This window comes from Botrytis porri, assembly GCF_014898465.1.
Source record: "Botrytis porri strain MUCL 3234 chromosome Unknown BPOR_001, whole genome shotgun sequence".
Classification (NCBI taxonomy): Eukaryota; Fungi; Ascomycota; class Leotiomycetes; order Helotiales; family Sclerotiniaceae; genus Botrytis; species Botrytis porri.
This window is the reverse complement of record NW_024066075.1, coordinates 665,015-684,650: the sequence shown is the minus strand read 5'-3', so window position 1 is coordinate 684,650 and position 19,636 is coordinate 665,015. Positions and strand designations below refer to the sequence as shown.

Here is a 19,636-nt window from a genome sequence, read left to right as displayed (position 1 = left end):
TATTGTCATCAATCTTCTAGTAGTTGGAAAGTACCATTGACAAGGTATAAGTCTCAGAGCTAGCCTGCTGCCTCAAGCTATTAACGCCATTTACCCATGGCTTTATCCGTAGATTGATGGCATTTGCCAATGCCCCCTGGATTCCACTTTGATAACCCAAAACGCCTTTCCCCATCGTACAAATGCTTTTAGGCCTTCTTAGGCATTTTAGGAGTACATACTGGACATATCCAGGTGCCCAAGGGATCACTCTTAACGCCAACACAAGACCAATGAAACCATTCATAAGGACAGTCTTCGTTATCGCATGCCACCATGTCTCCATAGCTGATATTGTGACAAATGCAGTATTTCTTATCATCTCCACCCTCTTCGTCATCGACATCAACCATATCGTCGTCTCCATCAGCGTCCTTGCTTTGACGTCTGGTGTTTTCTTCTTCTTCGACGGAGCCAGATTCCGCATCGCTAAGCTCACTGTCGTTTGCAGAGGATGGCGAGTTTTTATGTCCCCGCTTCAATCTACTAAGACCAGACTTTCCAGGTTTACCTTTGCGTGGAGCGCCACTTTGCCTGCTGCCCTGAGGTGCCACTTTCTTCTTCTGCGAATTTCTTGGCCCAGCACTACCACCACGTACGGCAGATGGTGTACCTCCACGAGGAGTACCCGGAGTCATTGATGAATGGCGAGCAAGTCCACTAGAGGCAGTTGGTAGGGTACTCAGTCCTCCAGTAAGTCGTGGTCGCTTGTTCATTGCGCCAAGTGATGATTCCCGAGTTTGCCTTTGGAGAAGTAAAGTAGCCGCGGGTGTTGCTGGAGCAGAAGATGCCATTGCGCCATTAAGCTGGTTACTATTGGCAGATATTCTGGAATTGCTTGGGTGTCGTGCATGAGTGGAGGAGACTGAGTTTATGATTTCACCAAGTGGTCTCGTGCCGCCGTGGGAATCTAATCGGGAGCGATCGATCGGTTTTGGGTCTAGTAGTGAAGGCAGATCTGGATCTTTTGGAAATTCTCCTTTGATTTGTAGCGTTTTGATTTGTTGGTCCAGACGTCGAACGTGTCCCTCAACAAGGCTTTCTAGATCCTGACATAACTTGATTTTCTCATCTTGAAGGCGCTCTGCTTTTTCATAATTCTCGAGTATTATCTTGTTCAAGGTTGACTCTTTTGGATTTGGCTGGTTTGCCCCGTTCGCCTTGGTCCATTTTTGAAGAGCAGCGTCGTGCTTTGCTATGGTAGCGAGGCACTCGTGCATGGCTTTATCCTTTTCTCCTATCTCATCTTGCTTGAAAGCAATTTCGTGGGGTAAATTTGCGACACGGTTGATCCAGTCATCGAGAACTCCCGCTGTATCTAGTTGCTCCATCTGCGGCATATTGATATTATTTTTGTATTTAGGGACAAAATCGATGGAAAGGTCGTCTCTGGGCATTGTTATTAACGTTGAGGGGAATCCCGCAGCAAACGTATGTTATGAAGGTAAGATGCGATGCCCGAAAACAAAAAGAAAAAGAAAACAAAAACAAAAGACAGATAGGAAGATGTAGGTATCATGAGAATATGATGCCCTTGATAGGAATGAGTGCGCATGCAAAATTGAAGTTGCGACCGCTTACCTTGAATATTAAAAATATTGATGATAAAAGTTACCAATCATCTGCACAGGCACAGTATAGATTAGTGAAGGGGGTGGCTCCAGCAGTCTTATCCTATTTGATTAAGAAAAATGGGAATTTTCCTTTTACAAATAATTAATTCGAGGGGCAGGGAGGCGAGTGAATGCGCGGAGGGGGGTTTAGCTGAACCACCACACGAATGCACACAGGTGGATGGGAGTGTTTGCTTGTTGCCCGTCTTCCTAGTTGTGGGTTGTGACTGACTTGTGACGATTAAAAAGGAATAGAGCACAGAGCCGAGAAAGAGATGGATGATAAGACAAAGGCCCAGAACAAGGACAAGTGCAAGCAAGTACAAGCACAAGCACTCGAGTTATCATAAAGAGGTAGAAAAAGTAGGAAGGGAGGGAGGTAGGTAGTTAGATAGGTACTTTAGGTAGATAGACGGGTAGGTGAGGTCAGCATACAGCCACTCGGCAAGCCCAAAGGATTGGATATCCGAATAACAATGCGAGGTAGAGGAAGAAAGTCAATAAAAGATTAGAATGGACACGATCTATGATAGACCTTTCATATCGCCTTCAATATCCACATAATAATAAGTTGTCATGATAGAAGCAGGTGCTTGCCTTGTTTTTGGAGATTGAAACTAATTAGTAAGCATGAGTTCAATCGCATTCAATCAATCATCTTTCCGCAGAGCCTCAATAATAATTTATTGATATTCAATGATTGGGTGATCGAGACCTTGAACTCAATCAATTCCGTTGTATTCTACTTATTTACACCTGCCCTTTTTTAATCAAAAGATCGATTCAGCTCTTATATTTATTTCACTACCTACCTACGCCATCCATGAAAGGAGACGACAACTATCAATACCTATCAGAGAAAATTGTCGAGATCGAATCATCCCATTCGAAATATTTCATTCGCCTACCTATACCATTCGCAAAGTGACGAATAACATTACAATTCTTACCAGAGGGGAGGGGAGAGGAAGGAGCATACTTAGCTATGATATATAGCTCGAGTTCTACTATCTCTAGAGCTCTACAAAAATTATTGGAATTCGATTTGCTTCCAAAGAACATGATTCGGTGAATAGCAGATTTGAAAATAATCGGTTTGCTTCCCAAAGTCCCAGACGAAAAGTACAGACGGTACACACCTTCATCGAGAGCTACCAGCGAATTGCATGTTGCGCATCTTCCTATCATCTACCCACTCGCATATTTCCGTCGAGCGCATTTTCTGGATCACCCACGAGGCTTTAAATTCATGATCACCCCATCAAGGATTGTTGCAGCATCGATTCACACAACAATTGCGCTCAATACCTAAGGCCTTTTAGCAATAATCAAAATGAGCTCTATTGTTCAGGAATGGGGGGTTCCACTACAAGAACCAAATGACTCTGATAATCTAAGATACCTTGAGGAGGTCAAAAAAGAAGTTATAAAGAATGGAATCGTTCGGCCGACGGGATATAATGTTTCGTTTCATATGAATCCTATGATCGAAAAACATCATTTCGGACCAAAACATCCTATGAAACCGTGGCGTTTGACTCTTTCAAAAGGGTTGATTATGGCATATGGTATGCACGTCGCTATGGATACTTATGTTTCACGTGCGGCAACTCAAGAGGAGTTGGAGGATTTCCATACTCACGAATATCTCGAATATCTAAAAAGTGCCAAGGTCGGCCCACCAGACGAACGTATAGAAACACCATACAACCTTGGTAGTTTTGATTGTCCTGTTTTTGATGGACTTTTTAATTATTGTTCGATGTACTCGGGCGCATCGATTGATGCTGCTCGGAGCCTTTGTAATGGAACATCAGATATTGCCATAAATTGGTCCGGAGGTTTACATCATGCCAAAAAGACTGAAGCTTCTGGGTTTTGTTATGTGAACGATATCGTACTTGCAATACTCCAACTTTTAAGAAAGGTTCCAAGAGTTCTATATATCGATATAGATGTCCACCACGGTGATGGAGTAGAAGAAGCTTTTTGGTCAACAGGCAGAGTCATGACTGTTTCCTTCCACAAATGGGATCCTGTAAACTTCTTTCCTGGAACCGGCGCCTTAGACGATACCGGCCCGAAGAATGAAAACAATCAAGGTGCTCATCACGCTGTCAACGTCCCATTGAACGACGGTATCGACGACGAGCAATATATTAGGGTGTTCAAGCAAGTCATTGATAAATGTGTCGAAAAATTCCGTCCTAGTGCCATAGTCCTTCAATGCGGAGCCGATTCGTTGGCAGGTGATCGCATAGGAACATTCAATGTTCTTGTTCAGGGTCACGGCGCTTGTGTTGAGCATGTCAAAGGGTATGGCATACCTCTTATGCTGGTAGGAGGAGGCGGTTACACACCTCGAAACGTTGCACGTGCTTGGACAAACGAAACTAGTATCGCAATTGGTGCAAAGCTGAACGAGGAACTTCCAATGCACACACCGTACCGCGATCATTTCCGGAATCAATCCTTATACCCAGACCTAACTGAGTTGTTGAGTGCTAAGGGATCAGTTCCTAAAGGTCAAACGGGAGCGAGAAAGAATCACAATTCAGAGAAAAAAATCAATGACATTGTGTCCAGCATCCATGAACAGTTGCGCTTTGTAGAACACGCGCCAAGTGTACAAAGTCAAGATCTTCCACCTGATTTAGGAGCCTGGAAACAAGATGTTGAGGATGAGATCAAAGAGGCAAAGGAGCAAGAGGAGTCATATAGGCTACAGAGGGAAGAGGGTCTAGGCATTCTGCGAGAGTATGCTTAAACAAGCGAGACTAGTACTTGGAAAGCTGTGCTGGATAGCTCTCGTTTAAGGGGCATATTGCATAACATTGGTGGCGTTTGGATGGTGCAGGAGTTACAAAGAATATACCGGAATTATGGAAGCGGAATTTTTGATAGTATCGAAAATCATGAAATTATACCCAGTCATGATTATGACAAAAGGGAGAAGGCATACACTTGGTCGTTGCCGGGCTGTTGGTAGGTCACAAATTAGACAATACAATTTGAACTATCTGTGTATTTATGACTAGAAGTCAAACCAGCTTCTTGTAGTTGTTTATGATTACTCTATTTACCATTATGCTTATTATCTAATTATTTTATAACCCACCCGAGCCACTCTATGTATAAACACCGTAACCGTTATTCTCGACTCCGCCCGCCCATGATTAATTTATTCGTTTGATGTTTAACTTCACTGCACCTTCACTGCTTCTCGATATTCAAGTACTTCCCGTTACTTTTTTTACAAATTCAGGAGCCGGATCATAGAGCATGACGTGGAAATGCTCTACCGAATGTATCGATTTCAAGCTTCTCCAATTCCTAAACCAAATCACCTACAAATGAAATTTCTCGTCAGCTTTCTTCACATGACATTGCCATACCCAGGCGAAATAAATCAATGCAAGCCATGATTAACAAGTCCAAGCAAGTAACATTAAAATCTCACTCGCATACAGATACCGAGCATTCGTAGCAAGGAAAAGGGAAATGAAAATGAAATCAAAGAGTAACTCACATTCTCCCCTCCACACTTCTCTCCAAACACGCGATCCACCCACCTCTGAATCTCCCTCTTCACATCCTCCCTCGTATCCCCGGTCTCTAGATCATCCTCCAACGCAAACTTCGTCCACACCACCAAATGTACAATTTTCTCATCAATCCCATAGGGCCAATCATTTCTCAAAATTTGATAGTCCCCTCGATTCCTAAACGGGGCGTCTTGCGCCTGCACATCTTCTTGTTTCCACTGGAGTTTCTCGTCCAAGATGAATCGCATCATGGACCCGTGGGTTTGTTTGATGAGGTAGCAGTATTCGAGATATTTGCGGAGGTGGGAGGGTTTCCGCTGGAAGAGATCGAGGCGGTTGGTGCGGATTATGTGCTGTACGGAGGACCAGGTGAGGACGTGGTAGGCGGAGTCCGGGGTGAGAAGGATGTGGATGTCTTTTTGGGAGAGGGATTGCAGGGAGGGAGGGGGGTGGGGGGTGTGTGCGGAAGAGGGGAGGTTGGTTTGCCAGTAGGGGAGGAGGGAGGAGGAGGGAGAGGGACAGGGGACGGGGGTTATGCTACCCATGTCTGTCTTCTTTTTCTTTCTTCTTCGTTTATTATTATTTACTGTTCGGGATGATGATGGTAAGCTGGATTGCAGAACGCTGATAGGTGCTGCTGATTGGATGTGGTGATTGTAAGGACAAGGTGGATGGTAAGCGACGGGATAGATGGGAGATGGTGGATGCGGATAGGATGGATGGATGGATGAAATGGATAAATGGGAAATGGGTTGAAGATGTGGGGGTTATGGATGGGTGGGGAAGGAAGGATTTTTAATTAATTATTTGTTTATTTGTTTATTTGTTTTTATGGTGTGGTACTGGTGTCAAGTGAAGTGAGTGGTTGTACTCACTTATGGGTGTGTGGTACCGGTGGAACAGAGGATGAACACTGCATTGCCGGGTTGCTAGGAGACATTTTAGTGTGTTGGGGTGCCGGAAATGAAAGTTAGTACAAAGTACTACCTACGCTTGTGCTGTACTTTGGATATTAGGACAGCTCATAGGGATTTGATTCTGATGATCTTTTACGGAGTTGCGGAGTGCGCGTAGTATGGTAGACAGACGCTTAGATACCATGGGAACTTTGTACTCTGTGTTTGAACTCTACCCCTTTTCTTGTATCTTAGCTAGGACCCAGGTACCGAGTAGCTCTAGCTTTCCCCTCAAGATCTCTGAAGCGACTCTCCCGATTCTTCAGATGGCATTGGTGCCACACACACACAGTAGCTTATTACAAAATATATCATTCCCACATGCAATATACCATGGTCCTCAAGTTTGAAATATATAATATATTGGATCTTGATGTCACACATTCATCATCAATATATTTGTGACTGACGTGATTGGATCGTGCAGTGGTTAGAAATGAGATTTAGCTAGAGTTCATCGGACGCGAATCGAATTCATTGAATTGTTGCATCGGGCTGACTCCACCCTCATTTCCTGGGCCTGCTCTTCTTCGATTTATGGATTATGGCCTGGACTTTGATCACGCAACGGTATTGAGTGCTGCTTTAATTGAGTTGTGATTTATTTTGGTCATGTTGAATTTAATATCATGTACTACAGCAACGGATAGAAAGATAAAGCAGCACCCAATTGATTCTTCATTCGCTCACTTGCTCAATTACAAACTATCGAAGGCTTGAAGAAAAAGAATTTAAATAAGGAAAGATCGCAGAACAAGCATTAAAACTCACGATTGGGTTTGTTAGTGGATCCGTCCCAAACCTTCTTCCTGCAGCTGATGGATGCATTTTCCTTTCACCTCTTTGGTAAATTGTTCACATCCAGGGTTCCTTCCTGTTTGTATCGGTGAGTGTGAGTATGAGTATGAGATAGAAGCCTGTGTAATAACATAACTTAATATCAATGGATGGTATTAAGCAGTGGGAAATCAGAACGGAACCGAGTTTTCTTTTTCTTACAAACAATCCAGTTCATCTCATCTCATCTGTTGTGAAGAAGTCGATTCGTTTGGTTTCGATTCGTCTCGTCCGGTCTGTTGTTCACTTACTACTCATTCACTCACCCACACACTCATTCACTCACCCACACATTCATTCACTCACTCATTCACTCACCCACACACTCACACACACACACTCACTCACTCACCCACCCACACAACTCTCTTTATTTACAAAACATTTGAATGTTTGATCGGAAAGTTGAAGCTTGCTTTCTTTCCCTATTTCACTCTTTTGTTATCCTATCATCGTTCACTTTTCCAAATTTGAGATCGCATTGATACCAAGATCAGGTCAATTACACACACTCTTTCGAACTTTAAAGTAATTGAAGAAGTGCACCGTGCCGTGCCGTGACTTACCATACACATTCTTTCGTGTGGTGTTGAATATCTGGATTGGGTTAGAGACGAGTCTTGAACCATTACACTCACTTTCGCATTCGACTCAACAACCAAACTCAACTTTACAAATATCCCCAACCTCGAGATTATCTTTCTGATATAAGAAAGATCGCGTGAAGATCTACTTTCCAGTCAACTTCTGATCCGAAGATCAAACAACTTTCTTCGTCATCTCGACTCTACTAAGATACTCGATCTACATTCTTTCATTTACTAGATACCCACTCTAATACAACAAAATGGGAGGCAAACCACGCAACTTTGGGATGAAGGAACATCGTCCTTCGCCATTGAAACAAGAAGTCTCGCAAAGACCTATCTCTATGCAATCGCCCAGCATGGGTTTGGTTAGAGATCCCATGTTCTGGAAGAGGTTCTCGACAGCGGTACATATGTCGGAGGTGGATTTGAAGGGGTTGGAGAGTGGATTTGCTAGTGAGAGGGTGGAGAGAAAGGATTCTTATGGGTAGGTCTTTTTATGTTTTTTTGTGGTTGTGGATTGTTATGTCTTTTACGGATTGTGGGTTGGAGAGTAGGGAGATGGGAGATGAGGTGGAGGGGGAATAAGTAATTGAATGGATGGACAAGAGTATATGGGTATAGAGGAAAGGAATGAAGGATTTTGCTAATCATGTCGTGTGGAAATAGCGGAGGTGAAGATTGGCTGGATCAACAGTACAAGGAGAAACGTCGTTGCCGCTCCATCTGTATTGGAGTCACAATCTTGGTGTCTATTCTCGTGACTGCTGCTGTGGTAGTAGTGTTGTATTTCACGGGAAGAATACACTTTTAATGTTGAGACGTCTCGCTGGAAAGGAAGGATGAATGAAACGAAGAAGGACACTGACCTCTTCGAAACTACTTTTGACGATACGAAATGATATGATACGACAATGATAATGGAATGGCACTTTACATGGAAGGAATTAGAATTCGATTCGACAGGTTCGACGGCATGACAGCAACGAACTCAATGGTGTAGATATCTACCGTGCGCGAACTGTTGCGAAGAATTACTTTGTTTCTGATTTGATCTGGAGGAATGAATGGTGAATGGGTGGATGGATGAGAAGTTTGAAGTAGGCGATGCGATGCAATGCAATGCGATGGAAAGTATGAGTATGTATGCATGGTTATATTTTGATATGTCCATCATACCGGATTCTTAGGGAATATGGAATGCATCGCAAATTGTATCTGCCGCTATAAATTCACAATTGCTGGATGGGTTTATCGTCTATAGTGTCGATGCTCAATTTGCTTGATTTGGGTTGAGATGGATGGATGGATGGATGGATAGATAGGACGGAGTGGAATGAAGAAAAGACAGTGCTGGGATTGAGATTTGTATACATGTATACAGATATTGATGACTGGCTGGCTACTGACAAAATGGAAGGAATCGATAGATAAAATCAAATTAATAGATAACAAAAACATGTCAAAACTTTATGGGAAATACGGAAAGAAATGTATTGGTATACTAGCTGTGTAGGATGGATTTGTATGCTTATATCTTTGTAGGTTTGTACGGGTACTTGTAGGTTTGTATATGGTATCTGTTTTAAAGAGATACTTTGATATGCCTCGAGACACAATGTATGGCTATGAGTATGATTATGAGTATGATTATGAGTATGAATAAGAACGAGCAAACAAAGCTTGGAGAATAGTGGAATTGAAAAGGTGAGACGGGAGACTGGAGACTGGAGACTGGATTGGATCCGTGACTTTTTTTTTGAAAGGCAAGAAGGAAGGAAGAATTGTATTTGTATTTGTATTTGTATTTGTATTTGTATTTGTATTTGTATTTGTATTTGTATTTGTATTTGTATTTGTATTTGTATTTGTATTTGTATTTGTATTTGTATTTGTATTTGTGTTTGTGTTTGTGTTTGTGTTTGTGTTTTGTGTTTTGTAGTATTTTATAGGGATTAGCTGGGTATTTCTTTCTTTCTATCTATTGGTAGAAAATTCGGAGGGTAGAGAGGTTGTTGAATTTGGGATGGTTGGGGGTGATGGATGTTGGGGGTAGGTAGGAGGTCGGAGGTAGGAGATGGGTGATGAATGTTAGAGGTAGGTAGAAGGTAGGAGATAGGAGGTAGATAGATTTTAAATAAATAAGTGAATCAGTGGGTCTTTTACGAAGAACTTAGAAGAGAACTGGACGGTTCGTGTTGATGGGATGGAAATGGAGATGGTGATGGTGAGGTCTGGTGTAGTGAATTATAAGGGTAAGGTAAGGTGTGGTGTGGTAGGATAGGGTAGGGTAGGGTAGTGAGTGATTTATTGGAGACTGTTAGGAATAGATAAACTCGAGGTAGGTAGGTAGGTAGGGCAGGACTGGGATGGGGTTCGGGATTGAATGGATGGATGGATGAATGGATCTGTACTCTGTATGGAAACGTGGATCATGGGATTTGGGATTTGTTTTTTTGATTGTGGGGGTTTTCGTATCGGAGAGGATGGGACTTGGGAGAGGAGGAGAGGAGTGGAATTGATGGTCGATTGATTGAATGAATGAATAGATGCATGCATGCATCTATGTGTACGGAGTGCTAGGTATGTAAACGTGGATGGATTATGGTAGTTGGTATAGTGGTTGGTATAGTTAGTACTTGATTTTTGGAGTTATCGGTATGTATGTATGTTTGTTTGTCTACACGGTCGTATGAGAGAGGATAGTATGAAAAGTATGGAACAAATAGCATAGGAGAGAATGGAATAGGATAGATTAATAGGCGAAAGAGCGGTCAGGTCAATTGGTTTGGATGGGGGGTTCTCCTATTCAATATGCGTGTATGTGCACTGTGCACTGTTGACAAAGTATCTTACAAAGGTATGTACCGAGTACCATTTGTGGTAGACCGAGTTTCAACTTTCAAGACGTGGTTGATGAATGTGCTTCGTACCTGGGAAACGGACATCTTTCTGGATTCCTCGATGGGGCCGCTGGTGGGAGAAGCGGTACGGGGGACTAGGTAGGTAGGCAGGTAGCTACCCAGGTTTTGCTATCCAACTATACGAATGATTGAATAGAAAGAACACGTCTGTAATGTCTCAATGTCTCATTTGATATTGAGAATGTATGTGTGTGTATGAAGGAGGTACGGAAGAGGACCTTTTCGGACCATGGCGTGTCTGTGAAGCTTTGAAGTTTGGGATAGGACTACGTGTTAGGATTGTGGAAGGAGTGGGCAGGTGGGTTTATATGTGTATCAAGGTACGATGGATCATGTAGGTACTCTGTACGTTGTAAGTTGCAAGGGGAGTGTGTACTAAGGGCATTTCTCTTTTGAGATATCGATCTCGCTTCTCGACCTAGAACTTGAAGATATGATACATCGCAAGCTAGAAGCTGTGTAGAAGAATACCCAGATATCTGTGAGAAGCTAGAAAGTCATCAATCACACGTGATGAAGCTATTTCATGCACGACTTGAATCCGCCGAGCCTTTCATCTCATCGGTTGATTCGACGGATATTTATGCATGTCTCATCCTGAATTGCGATATGCAACAAAAAACGTTATCGGAAAGGAATGGTGCGACTCATCGTGTGATATTTATCTTGAATATCACGTGGATTTATGACATCTCCATACTTTCGCAGGAGTCTGGCGTTGGTTGAACCTTGCCCTCTGCTCTGGCTGATGATATAGATAGGTAGGTATATTGGTATATATTGGTAGATATGGATGGATCACTTCCACTTGAAGAAATGTCGAGAAGGTTCAATAACTCAGAATTATATGATTCAGGTCATCGTCACACAAGCTCGACAAAATGGCTCGCTGGGTTCCCAGATAAGGCTGGGCGAGACGCAAATCATTTATTTACCGTTGAGAAACCCCACGTGGAAACTGTAGACATGGACATTGGAAGTTATCTATGTATGAACTTGTCGTCTCTTCTTCGGATGCGACAAGAAGGATGAAAGGAAATTCTTCAAATCGCATTTAGATTAACTTAAGGTCGCTAAGTGCTCGTATTGGGTTATCTATTTTGGCGTCGGAAATGTGCCACATTGACAATTTTGACAGTTCGTGTAAAAGTAGCCTGAAATTGTTTGGTATGTTTTTTTTTTTGAGAAAATGGGACGGAAGCTAAACGAGCCTTGGAAGCTATCAACCTGTGGCTTTCTCAAATGTACCGAACAGGGTAGAATATGTTGTGTAAGTGTGCCTTTTCAGCCTTTTTGAATAGAAGCTGTGGCTCATCATAGCACAACGTAAAGTCTCCGGAAATTATAAAGAAAGTTGGTTGATATACTTCGTACAGAGTTGATACTACTAAAAGTAGGTAGCTCCATCAGTCAGCTCCATTGGCTCCATTTACCAGGTGGTTAAAAGTTTAATAATAAACCCCTCGGTGATCCTGAGAAAAGACTGGAAGCCCCTCGACGAATACCTAGGTATTATTATTCCAAAAATCAAAAACAATCGATATTCATATTTTGATCTTCTTCAAACTTTCATGCCAAATGTATTTTTGATTCGAATCGATGTTTGATAGTCTTTGAAAAATAAAAACAGTGACATGTTGTCTTGAAGTCGATTTTCCTTTTTTTTCTTTTTTTTCTTCAAGATTATCATTCTGATGTCTGGCTTTTCGTCAGGGTCGCAAGAACCCCCTTTTCTCCTCGACTGATAGAACGGAAAATCCAAAGAAGAAGCTAAAGCGGAATCTAGAGCTGAACCTCTCCATAGTAAATATGATAGTCTGGGTCTTAGATCCATGGTGGAGATATCTGACCGCGATGAATATGCCATAACAGCATACGAAGTAGTTGGGCAAAACCGGACCGGGTCAATATGGACCAAGAGGTTAGGTGGCTGTTAAATATAGAAACTTGGTACCTAACTTTTGTGACGATTGAAAGATGGCATTCTGTACTTCGTCGACCTTTCATCCAACATATGAGAGTGTGCATGTTTCTTCCATAGAGCATGTACCACGATGAAAACCCGGAAAAGGGTCGTAGTAACACCAATAATATCCATAGCACATGTAGTTCTAGATGATCTGTAATGGTTGATTGTTGAAGTCGTTCATTTATCCACGTTCTCAGGATTTCTTGCCACAACATGAATCTGTACGAAGTACATGCAAAACCGTGGATTCTTTGGGTGGTAGATGTAACAACATTTCATCGGGAGGACGAATGAGAACGAATTTGGTGACAATCCTAGTCCGAAAGCACCCCTCTTACTAGCCAAACCATCTACCTAGTAACCAACTGCCCAGCCCCTCAACCTTTCCCCGAACATAGGTAGGCAATTTATATTATTTTACCACTTCCTAATTTCAAAGCTAAACGGAGCCAACCCATTACATTACCTATGTAAACTACGACCACTATCTGCACTATCCGAACAGAGGTATATAAAGGAGACAACATTTCCACCTTGGCCAACCTGCTCCTTTGACTCGATATCTTCTTTTGTGTGTTGATTGCGTGTAAATACCCTCTGGAAAATTTAAAGTAAGTGACCGAATCATCATATCCTTGGCTTTGGCGGGGCACAACAACTTCATACCAGATTTCCCTGTCGTGCTAAATATTCACCGTGTTGATCATATCGCCTAACTGACCTTCTCTTTCCTCTCATAGAAAGCTTAGATTGCTTCTCCTCTTCCATAACATACCCAACCATTTACTTCTCCTTTACAAATATTCGAATATCTTCAAAATCACAATACAAAATGGCACAAGCATTGAAAAGCGCTCTCCCTTCCCACCTCAAGCCTTCGAGCTTATCTCCAAACGATAATGGCGAATTCGCCCGCAAGCACCATGGAAAGACACAATCACACATGGTATGTGCTGTCCTTTCCTTTCATGAAATATCAACTTTCACCCTCTCTTTCGTTATGGATCACCGACGAAAGACCACGCATCTTCACCCTCCAAGGTGGCAGAAGTGGGAATCTTCTGGTCTAAACAAACAAAATGCCAATATACAAGATACGATACTTCACTATGGGGTTTTGCTTGTACACACATAGTGGCAGGAGATAATTTCCCGTACCATCCAGTGGATGTCGGAAATTACAAAGTCCCCAAATGACTCAAAAGTGGTATTTGTATTTACCTGGACTTTACATGCATGTCGCAGCCAACTTAGAAGGGGGGGGGAAGGTTCTCCGTCGTAACAGTGTTGGAGCAGACGTCGAATAAGACTCGAAATTCGATCTAAACCCACCTCCTGTTGATTTACATCCTGCCATCCCACTTTCCTTTTATATTAGAGTCTCAAGATTTCACCATGCCTCCAGCTATCGATTTTTCTAGCTCTAATCAAACTAACAAACGATCAGGCTTTCGAGAACACCTCAACATCTGTAGCTGCCAGTCAGATGAGAAATGCTCTCAACAACCTCGCAGACACCGTTGAGGATCCCGAAGAGAAAAAGGTATATTCAAGCACATTCCCGCAGTATCACACATATCTAACGCCCTACAGCTCTTCGAGACCGAGATGGACAACTTTTTCGCTCTTTTCCGCAGATACTTGAACGATAAGGCAAAGGGAAACCAACTGTAAGTATCAGTCTCCTGGACATGATAGATATGTTTAGTCTAACAAAACAGCAGCGACTGGGATCGCATTGCCCCCCCTGCCCAAAACCAAGTCGTCGATTACAACTCGCTTGCAAACTCCGAGTCGGTTGGGTTCCTTAACAAATTGGCTGTTCTCAAGCTTAACGGAGGTCTTGGTACTTCCATGGGTTGTGTTGGTCCAAAATCAGTCATCGAAGTCCGTGATGGCATGTCCTTCCTCGATCTTTCCGTCAGACAAATCGAATACCTCAACCGCACATACAACGTCAACGTTCCTTTCGTCTTGATGAACTCGTTCAACACTGATGACGATACCTCCAACATCATCAAGAAATACGAGGGTCACAACATTGACATTCTTACATTCAACCAATCTCGATACCCAAGAATCTTGAAGGACTCTCTCCTTCCTGCACCAAAGACATTCGATTCCCAAATTTCCGACTGGTACCCACCAGGACACGGAGATGTTTTCGAGTCTCTCTACAACTCCGGCATTCTTGATACCCTCATCAAGAGAGGTGTTGAGATTGTTTTCCTTTCCAACGTTGACAACTTGGGTGCTGTTGTTGATCTCCGCATCTTGCAACACATGGTTGAGACCAAGTCTGAATATATCATGGAGTTGACCGACAAGACCAAGGCCGATGTTAAGGGTGGTACTATCATCGATTACGAAGGTTCCGTTCGTCTCCTCGAAATCGCTCAAGTACCAAAAGAGCACACCAACGAGTTCAAATCTATCAAGAAATTCAAGTACTTCAACACCAACAACATCTGGTTGAACTTGCAAGCTGTTAAGCGTATTGTCGAGAACAACGAGCTCGAGATGGAGATCATTCCAAACAACAAATCCATCCCAGCTGATAAAAAGGGCGAGTCTGATGTCTCGATCGTTCAACTTGAGACTGCTGTCGGAGCTGCTATCCGTCATTTCCACAACGCTCACGGTGTCAACGTTCCCCGTAGACGTTTCTTGCCAGTCAAGACCTGCTCTGACTTGATGCTTGTTAAGTCGGACTTGTACTCTTTGAAGCACGGCCAACTCCAAATTGACCCCAGCCGTTTCGGTCCAGCTCCTTTGATCAAGCTCGGTAACGACTTCAAGAAGGTATCTGATTTCCAAAAGCGTATCAGCAGCATCCCAAGAATTCTTGAGCTTGATCACTTGACCATCACTGGAGCTGTCAACCTCGGAAGAGGCGTCACTCTCAAGGGTACTGTTATTATTGTAGCAACTGAAGGACAAACTATCGACATTCCTCCCGGATCCATCTTGGAGAACGTTGTGGTACAAGGTTCCTTGAGACTTTTGGAGCATTAGAGGGTTACTTATTTACTTGCAATGAGCGATAGCCTTGGTGGCTCTCCTGTTTATATGATCCACCATGTGGCATGAGTTATTACAGTTCGATGGTCTAGCATGGCTTCTCTAGTACAATGAGTTAGTACCATAGAGACTAGATGAGGAAAACTATTTCAACGTTTTAGCACAATGAATGCGATTACAAAAATTTAATACCACATTTCATAAAGATATCTTGATCTAATCTTTTCACGTTGTAATGTTGTGATTCATGTTACTGAAGTAGTATTTTTCTGTCTGCATGACTTGCACGGTAGCAAGCATGCGTTGGCGAACTTATTCACACAAGTCTTAGTGAGTTGATTAACCAAACAACCGTTGGAGCACTCATTTGATGTCTGGTATCTACTAATCCACAGAGATGGGTAGCGCACCTGACAGACAGTAAAGCTGACGAGGGGAAGTCTGATATGATTTGATTCGTCTTGTAACTGAATAATTTTCTGGCATAACCTTATCATAATTCTATAGAGATGTTCAAATGCACTTTCTTTCCTGGATACGAAACAAGTAATTCTCTCCGACTGAAACTTCTAAACTCATATCAAGATCAATATATTGTAGCCGCCACACACAACGAAGCCAAGGATTTTCTATCCCCTGCAACATATTAAGCTTACGGAAATAGCCTATCCCTCTTGTAACTCTTATCGCGATAACAATAGTCTGTTTGGCAGATTGATGTACTACCACCACACCTCACTGATCAAACATCATCCGTCTTAATACACAGTTTAAAATATTCTGAGTACCGCGAGAATTAATCGTAATTTTATTGCCATTTCGAACGGTTCGTTCGTCCTACGTGACAAGATACCAGAAGGATTTGATGTCAACGGGGAATCGATAGGGAGAAAGAAGACGGCTCTCTGTGCTGCTTGTTACGGTTGAACGGACTCGATCATTTGTTGGTTGAGTATTGGAACTGCCAAGCTGATATTGAAAATCTGTCGCGCTTGGCTGTTTAATGGATTTGAGCGGATTTGATTTATAGATTATCGGTGAGTGTTCTCTGTTTGTGGTAGCTGAGATATCATGGGTACTTGTGAGAAGATTAGAATTGCTAATGTGATGATCATTAGGTCGCGTGCAGCACAACTCACCCCGCCTCGACTTCGACGATTACTTGTAGATTTGATATAACAACCTTCTGCCATTCTGCTCTACTGCATAGCGAGAAGTGGTTCCTGTGAATGGGGCCAGGAAGGGCTTGTGCGAAGGTTATACTGTGTTAGAGGATACTCTTATCCTCCAGACTAATTGCCGATACGGCGTTGTAATCCGCATTCTTAACAATATTTACATTCACATAATACAGTATCCGAAGCTATATACCGCTCCGAACTTTTATAAAACTACTTCCTGTCGTTTCGAACTATCGTATTCTACCAAATCGTTATCGAAGTCTCAGAATGATGAATGGTCAATGGGTAACTTCTGCTGGGGGCCCTTCCAATTCTTCTGCTCCTCTCACACCAGGGGATCGACCACTCAAGAGTCCTAGTAAATTTCCGCGGTCTCACTTCTATACCGAAGGCAGCGACTCAGGGGAGGACTCGCGCATGCTGGGATTCATGGGTCCTTCTTCCTCCGAAGATAACTTCAATAGTCATGTTATGGTTGAGGCAGGCGATGAATCTGAGGGCGGGACTACATCACAAATAAACCTTGTGAGCGGCAGACAAAATGATACAGAAGAAGAGATAGCAACTTTTGAAGGAACTATGGATGATCAGGCGACGCTTCGAATGAGTCGGGGAAGTGATGCTTCTAATTCTAGCGAGGGAAGTTCAGTTAGCAGTGTTAGACGAAGACAAAACGCGAGCCTCGGAAAAGCCCCTATGAGGGAGGATAGCCTAGGTCATAGTGTTTCTACTGCTGGGTATCAAGCAGACATGTCAACTACTCTAGATCGGGTTCCGAGCTCGTCTAGCTCTTCTCGACGAAATACAACGTCATCTAGGCTTGATCGCAGACCGTCAAATCAATCTTCGTCATCGAGGCGAGCCTCAACTCAATCTAATAAGAGTAGACGTACATCATCTTCCCCGAATTCTCTCGCGGAGCAGTCGCCGAGAAGCTCGGCTCATCCTACGAATTCACCTCCGGATGATGACAGCACACCAACTATATCTCGGTCCACCTCGACTGTTATACAAAGGCAGACGAGAGATCGAGAATCTGCACGGAGCGAAGTTGTAGTTCCTAGATGGCAGCCGGACTCGGAGGTTATTCAGTGTCCTATTTGTAATGCTTGGTTTGGTTGGCTAAACAGAAAGCATCACTGTCGGTATGTGAATTGACCCCTCTTATTGTACCTAGTACATTTTGGATTCACCATATTAACTTTCGTAGAAAATGCGGCCGTGTGGTCTGCAACTCTTGTTCCCCGCATCGAATCACCATTCCCTATCAATACATCGTGCAACCTCCAGATCATCCGTCTCCATACAATTCTGTGGCCTATAATCGTCTCCATGATCCACAGGGCGAAGGACGTACACATACTTTAGAGTTCGGTGGAGGAGATAGAGTTCGTCTCTGTAACCCTTGTGTACCCGATCCGAACGTAGCTCCACCTCAAACCAACCAAACTGGTTCTGACACAGAACCTCGATTTAACATTGGGCATCACGGCCGAACAAGAAGTTCTATCGTTCCCTCTACAACTATCCCAGGAAGCTTACCAGCGGAGTCTCGATTTCGACTCGCGGGTCATCGTTCACATACAATTCGTGATCAAAGTAGTTCCAATAGATATTCACCATCCGGGATGAATCCCACTCCTAGAACAGCGGAAGAGTTTCAGACTTGGTACAGGGAGCGAGCGGATATGAGCTCTGGACAAAGTGTACGTTCAAGAAGCTCGACGGTTGCTGGAACTGGCACTGGGCGGGACACAACTGAAGACATGGTAAGTTATTGATTAGTAAAAAAACAAAAGCAAATACTGAATCTCCATCATAGTTTACATTCCTCAGAAATGTACGAGGCCCTTCTGCTAGCGTTCAGACACCACCGAACGCTACTGTATCAACATCAGCCAGGCGACATATCCCGTCAGCGGAAGATTTGCGTACCCGTCCTTTGCCACGACCACCTCAGATACAAGAGGAAGACGAATGCCCCATTTGTCATCATGAACTTCCTTCTAGAGCTCTCGTTAATTCCGAAACTCTTCGATCCGATCATATAATGTCCTGTATTGATCGCGCCACATCTAGGATGTTCATCGGGACTCCGACTTCAACACCTCCCCCACCAGTCCCGTCAGCAACACGTCCGGCGCCACCTATCACCCAATCATCTGCTCAGTCAACCTCCTCCCACGCTTCTCCTTCTTCTGCAGTAGCCGCACCTCCCCCTCTTACATCAAACCCTTCAGCCGGCCCCTCTCAACCTCGACGCACAGGAGTATTTCCGTATATTGCTACGGAGAAAGATTGTCAAGACGACGCGGAATGTCAAATCTGTCTGGAAGAATACGAACCAGGATTGGAAATGGGACGATTGGAATGCTTTTGTAGGTTTCATTTGAGTTGTATCAGAAAATGGTTTGAGAAACATCCGGGAAGATGTCCGATGCATCAGCACGATGAATATGGATATTGAGAGAGATATATTAAGTGTGGATGTTTGGGAAATAGCAAAAGCGAAAGTGTTGTGAAAGTGAGATATTGAGATTTTAAGATTTAAAGCGTTGTTCGATACATAGATATGATAGCAGATCGGAGATGGGATGTGGTCAACGTTAGCCCAACAGCGAGCATTCTTCTCTACTCATATCACCCACAGGAATGGAAGGATATATCCTCACGGCGTCAGGATACTGGATATTTCATAAATATGGTACTGCCATATAGAATGCACATTCAATCATTCATTCAATTAACACAATGACGAAACGAAATTTTATGGGGCATGGTGTTTATAGAAGGTTAGGTTGGGTCGGATACGGATATGGATAGGGAAAGGGATGGGAATATGGATAACGGATCTATGGTTAAGATAAGGATAACAATCTTCACGACTCCTTGCTTGTTTGTTATACTGGCGTAGATAGATGAATGGAGATGTTATTTATATTCTTTGTGATTCAGCTGGGCAAT

At 43.2% G+C, this 19,636-nt stretch overlaps 6 protein-coding genes across 6 annotated transcripts; 4 read left to right on the top strand and 2 right to left on the bottom strand.

Moving 5' to 3' along the window:
• Positions 1-188: 188 nt before the first annotated feature.
• On the bottom strand, positions 189-1,436 carry EAF01_000202 (uncharacterized protein; the record flags this gene model as incomplete). The annotated part of the gene is made up of 1 exon (XM_038908452.1): positions 189-1,436. The coding sequence occupies one exon, from the start codon at positions 1,434-1,436 to the stop codon at positions 189-191; it is 1,248 nt and encodes a 415-aa protein (XP_038775358.1).
• A 753-nt stretch (positions 1,437-2,189) lies between these two features.
• Positions 2,190-5,742, bottom strand: EAF01_000200 (uncharacterized protein; the record flags this gene model as incomplete). The annotated part of the gene is made up of 2 exons (XM_038908450.1): positions 2,190-4,999; positions 5,182-5,742. 2 exons carry the CDS (start codon positions 5,740-5,742, stop codon positions 4,883-4,885), a joined length of 678 nt encoding a protein of 225 aa, XP_038775356.1. The 3' UTR covers positions 2,190-4,882.
• EAF01_000201 (uncharacterized protein) lies at positions 2,986-4,419 on the top strand (the record flags this gene model as incomplete). Its single annotated transcript, XM_038908451.1, has 1 exon — positions 2,986-4,419. The coding sequence occupies one exon, from the start codon at positions 2,986-2,988 to the stop codon at positions 4,417-4,419; it is 1,434 nt and encodes a 477-aa protein (XP_038775357.1).
• Positions 5,743-7,837: 2,095 nt separating the features above from the next.
• Positions 7,838-8,391, top strand: EAF01_000199 (uncharacterized protein; the record flags this gene model as incomplete). The annotated part of the gene is made up of 2 exons (XM_038908449.1): positions 7,838-8,064; positions 8,247-8,391. The coding sequence occupies 2 exons, from the start codon at positions 7,838-7,840 to the stop codon at positions 8,389-8,391; spliced, it is 372 nt and encodes a 123-aa protein (XP_038775355.1).
• A 4,911-nt stretch (positions 8,392-13,302) lies between these two features.
• EAF01_000198 (uncharacterized protein) lies at positions 13,303-15,485 on the top strand (the record flags this gene model as incomplete). Its single annotated transcript, XM_038908448.1, has 4 exons — positions 13,303-13,416; positions 13,918-14,013; positions 14,064-14,140; positions 14,195-15,485. 4 exons carry the CDS (start codon positions 13,303-13,305, stop codon positions 15,483-15,485), a joined length of 1,578 nt encoding a protein of 525 aa, XP_038775354.1.
• A 749-nt stretch (positions 15,486-16,234) lies between these two features.
• EAF01_000197 (uncharacterized protein) lies at positions 16,235-19,610 on the top strand. The gene is made up of 4 exons (XM_038908447.1): positions 16,235-16,528; positions 16,610-17,817; positions 17,883-18,441; positions 18,495-19,610. Exons 2-4 carry the CDS (start codon positions 16,940-16,942, stop codon positions 19,137-19,139), a joined length of 2,082 nt encoding a protein of 693 aa, XP_038775353.1. The 5' UTR covers positions 16,235-16,528; positions 16,610-16,939; the 3' UTR covers positions 19,140-19,610.
• Positions 19,611-19,636: the final 26 nt, after the last annotated feature.

What these genes read in the sequence shown, in the direction of transcription:
- EAF01_000197 (XM_038908447.1), top strand. Translation starts at nt 16,940, where the DNA reads ATGATGAATGGTCAATGGGTAACTTCTGCTGGGGGCCCTTCCAATTCT. An exon ending in AACAGAAAGCATCACTGTCG is followed by an intron (nt 17,818 to 17,882) that starts GTATGTGAATTG and finishes TAACTTTCGTAG; the next exon opens with AAAATGCGGCCGTGTGGTCT. An exon ending in GGGACACAACTGAAGACATG is followed by an intron (nt 18,442 to 18,494) that starts GTAAGTTATTGA and finishes TCTCCATCATAG; the next exon opens with TTTACATTCCTCAGAAATGT.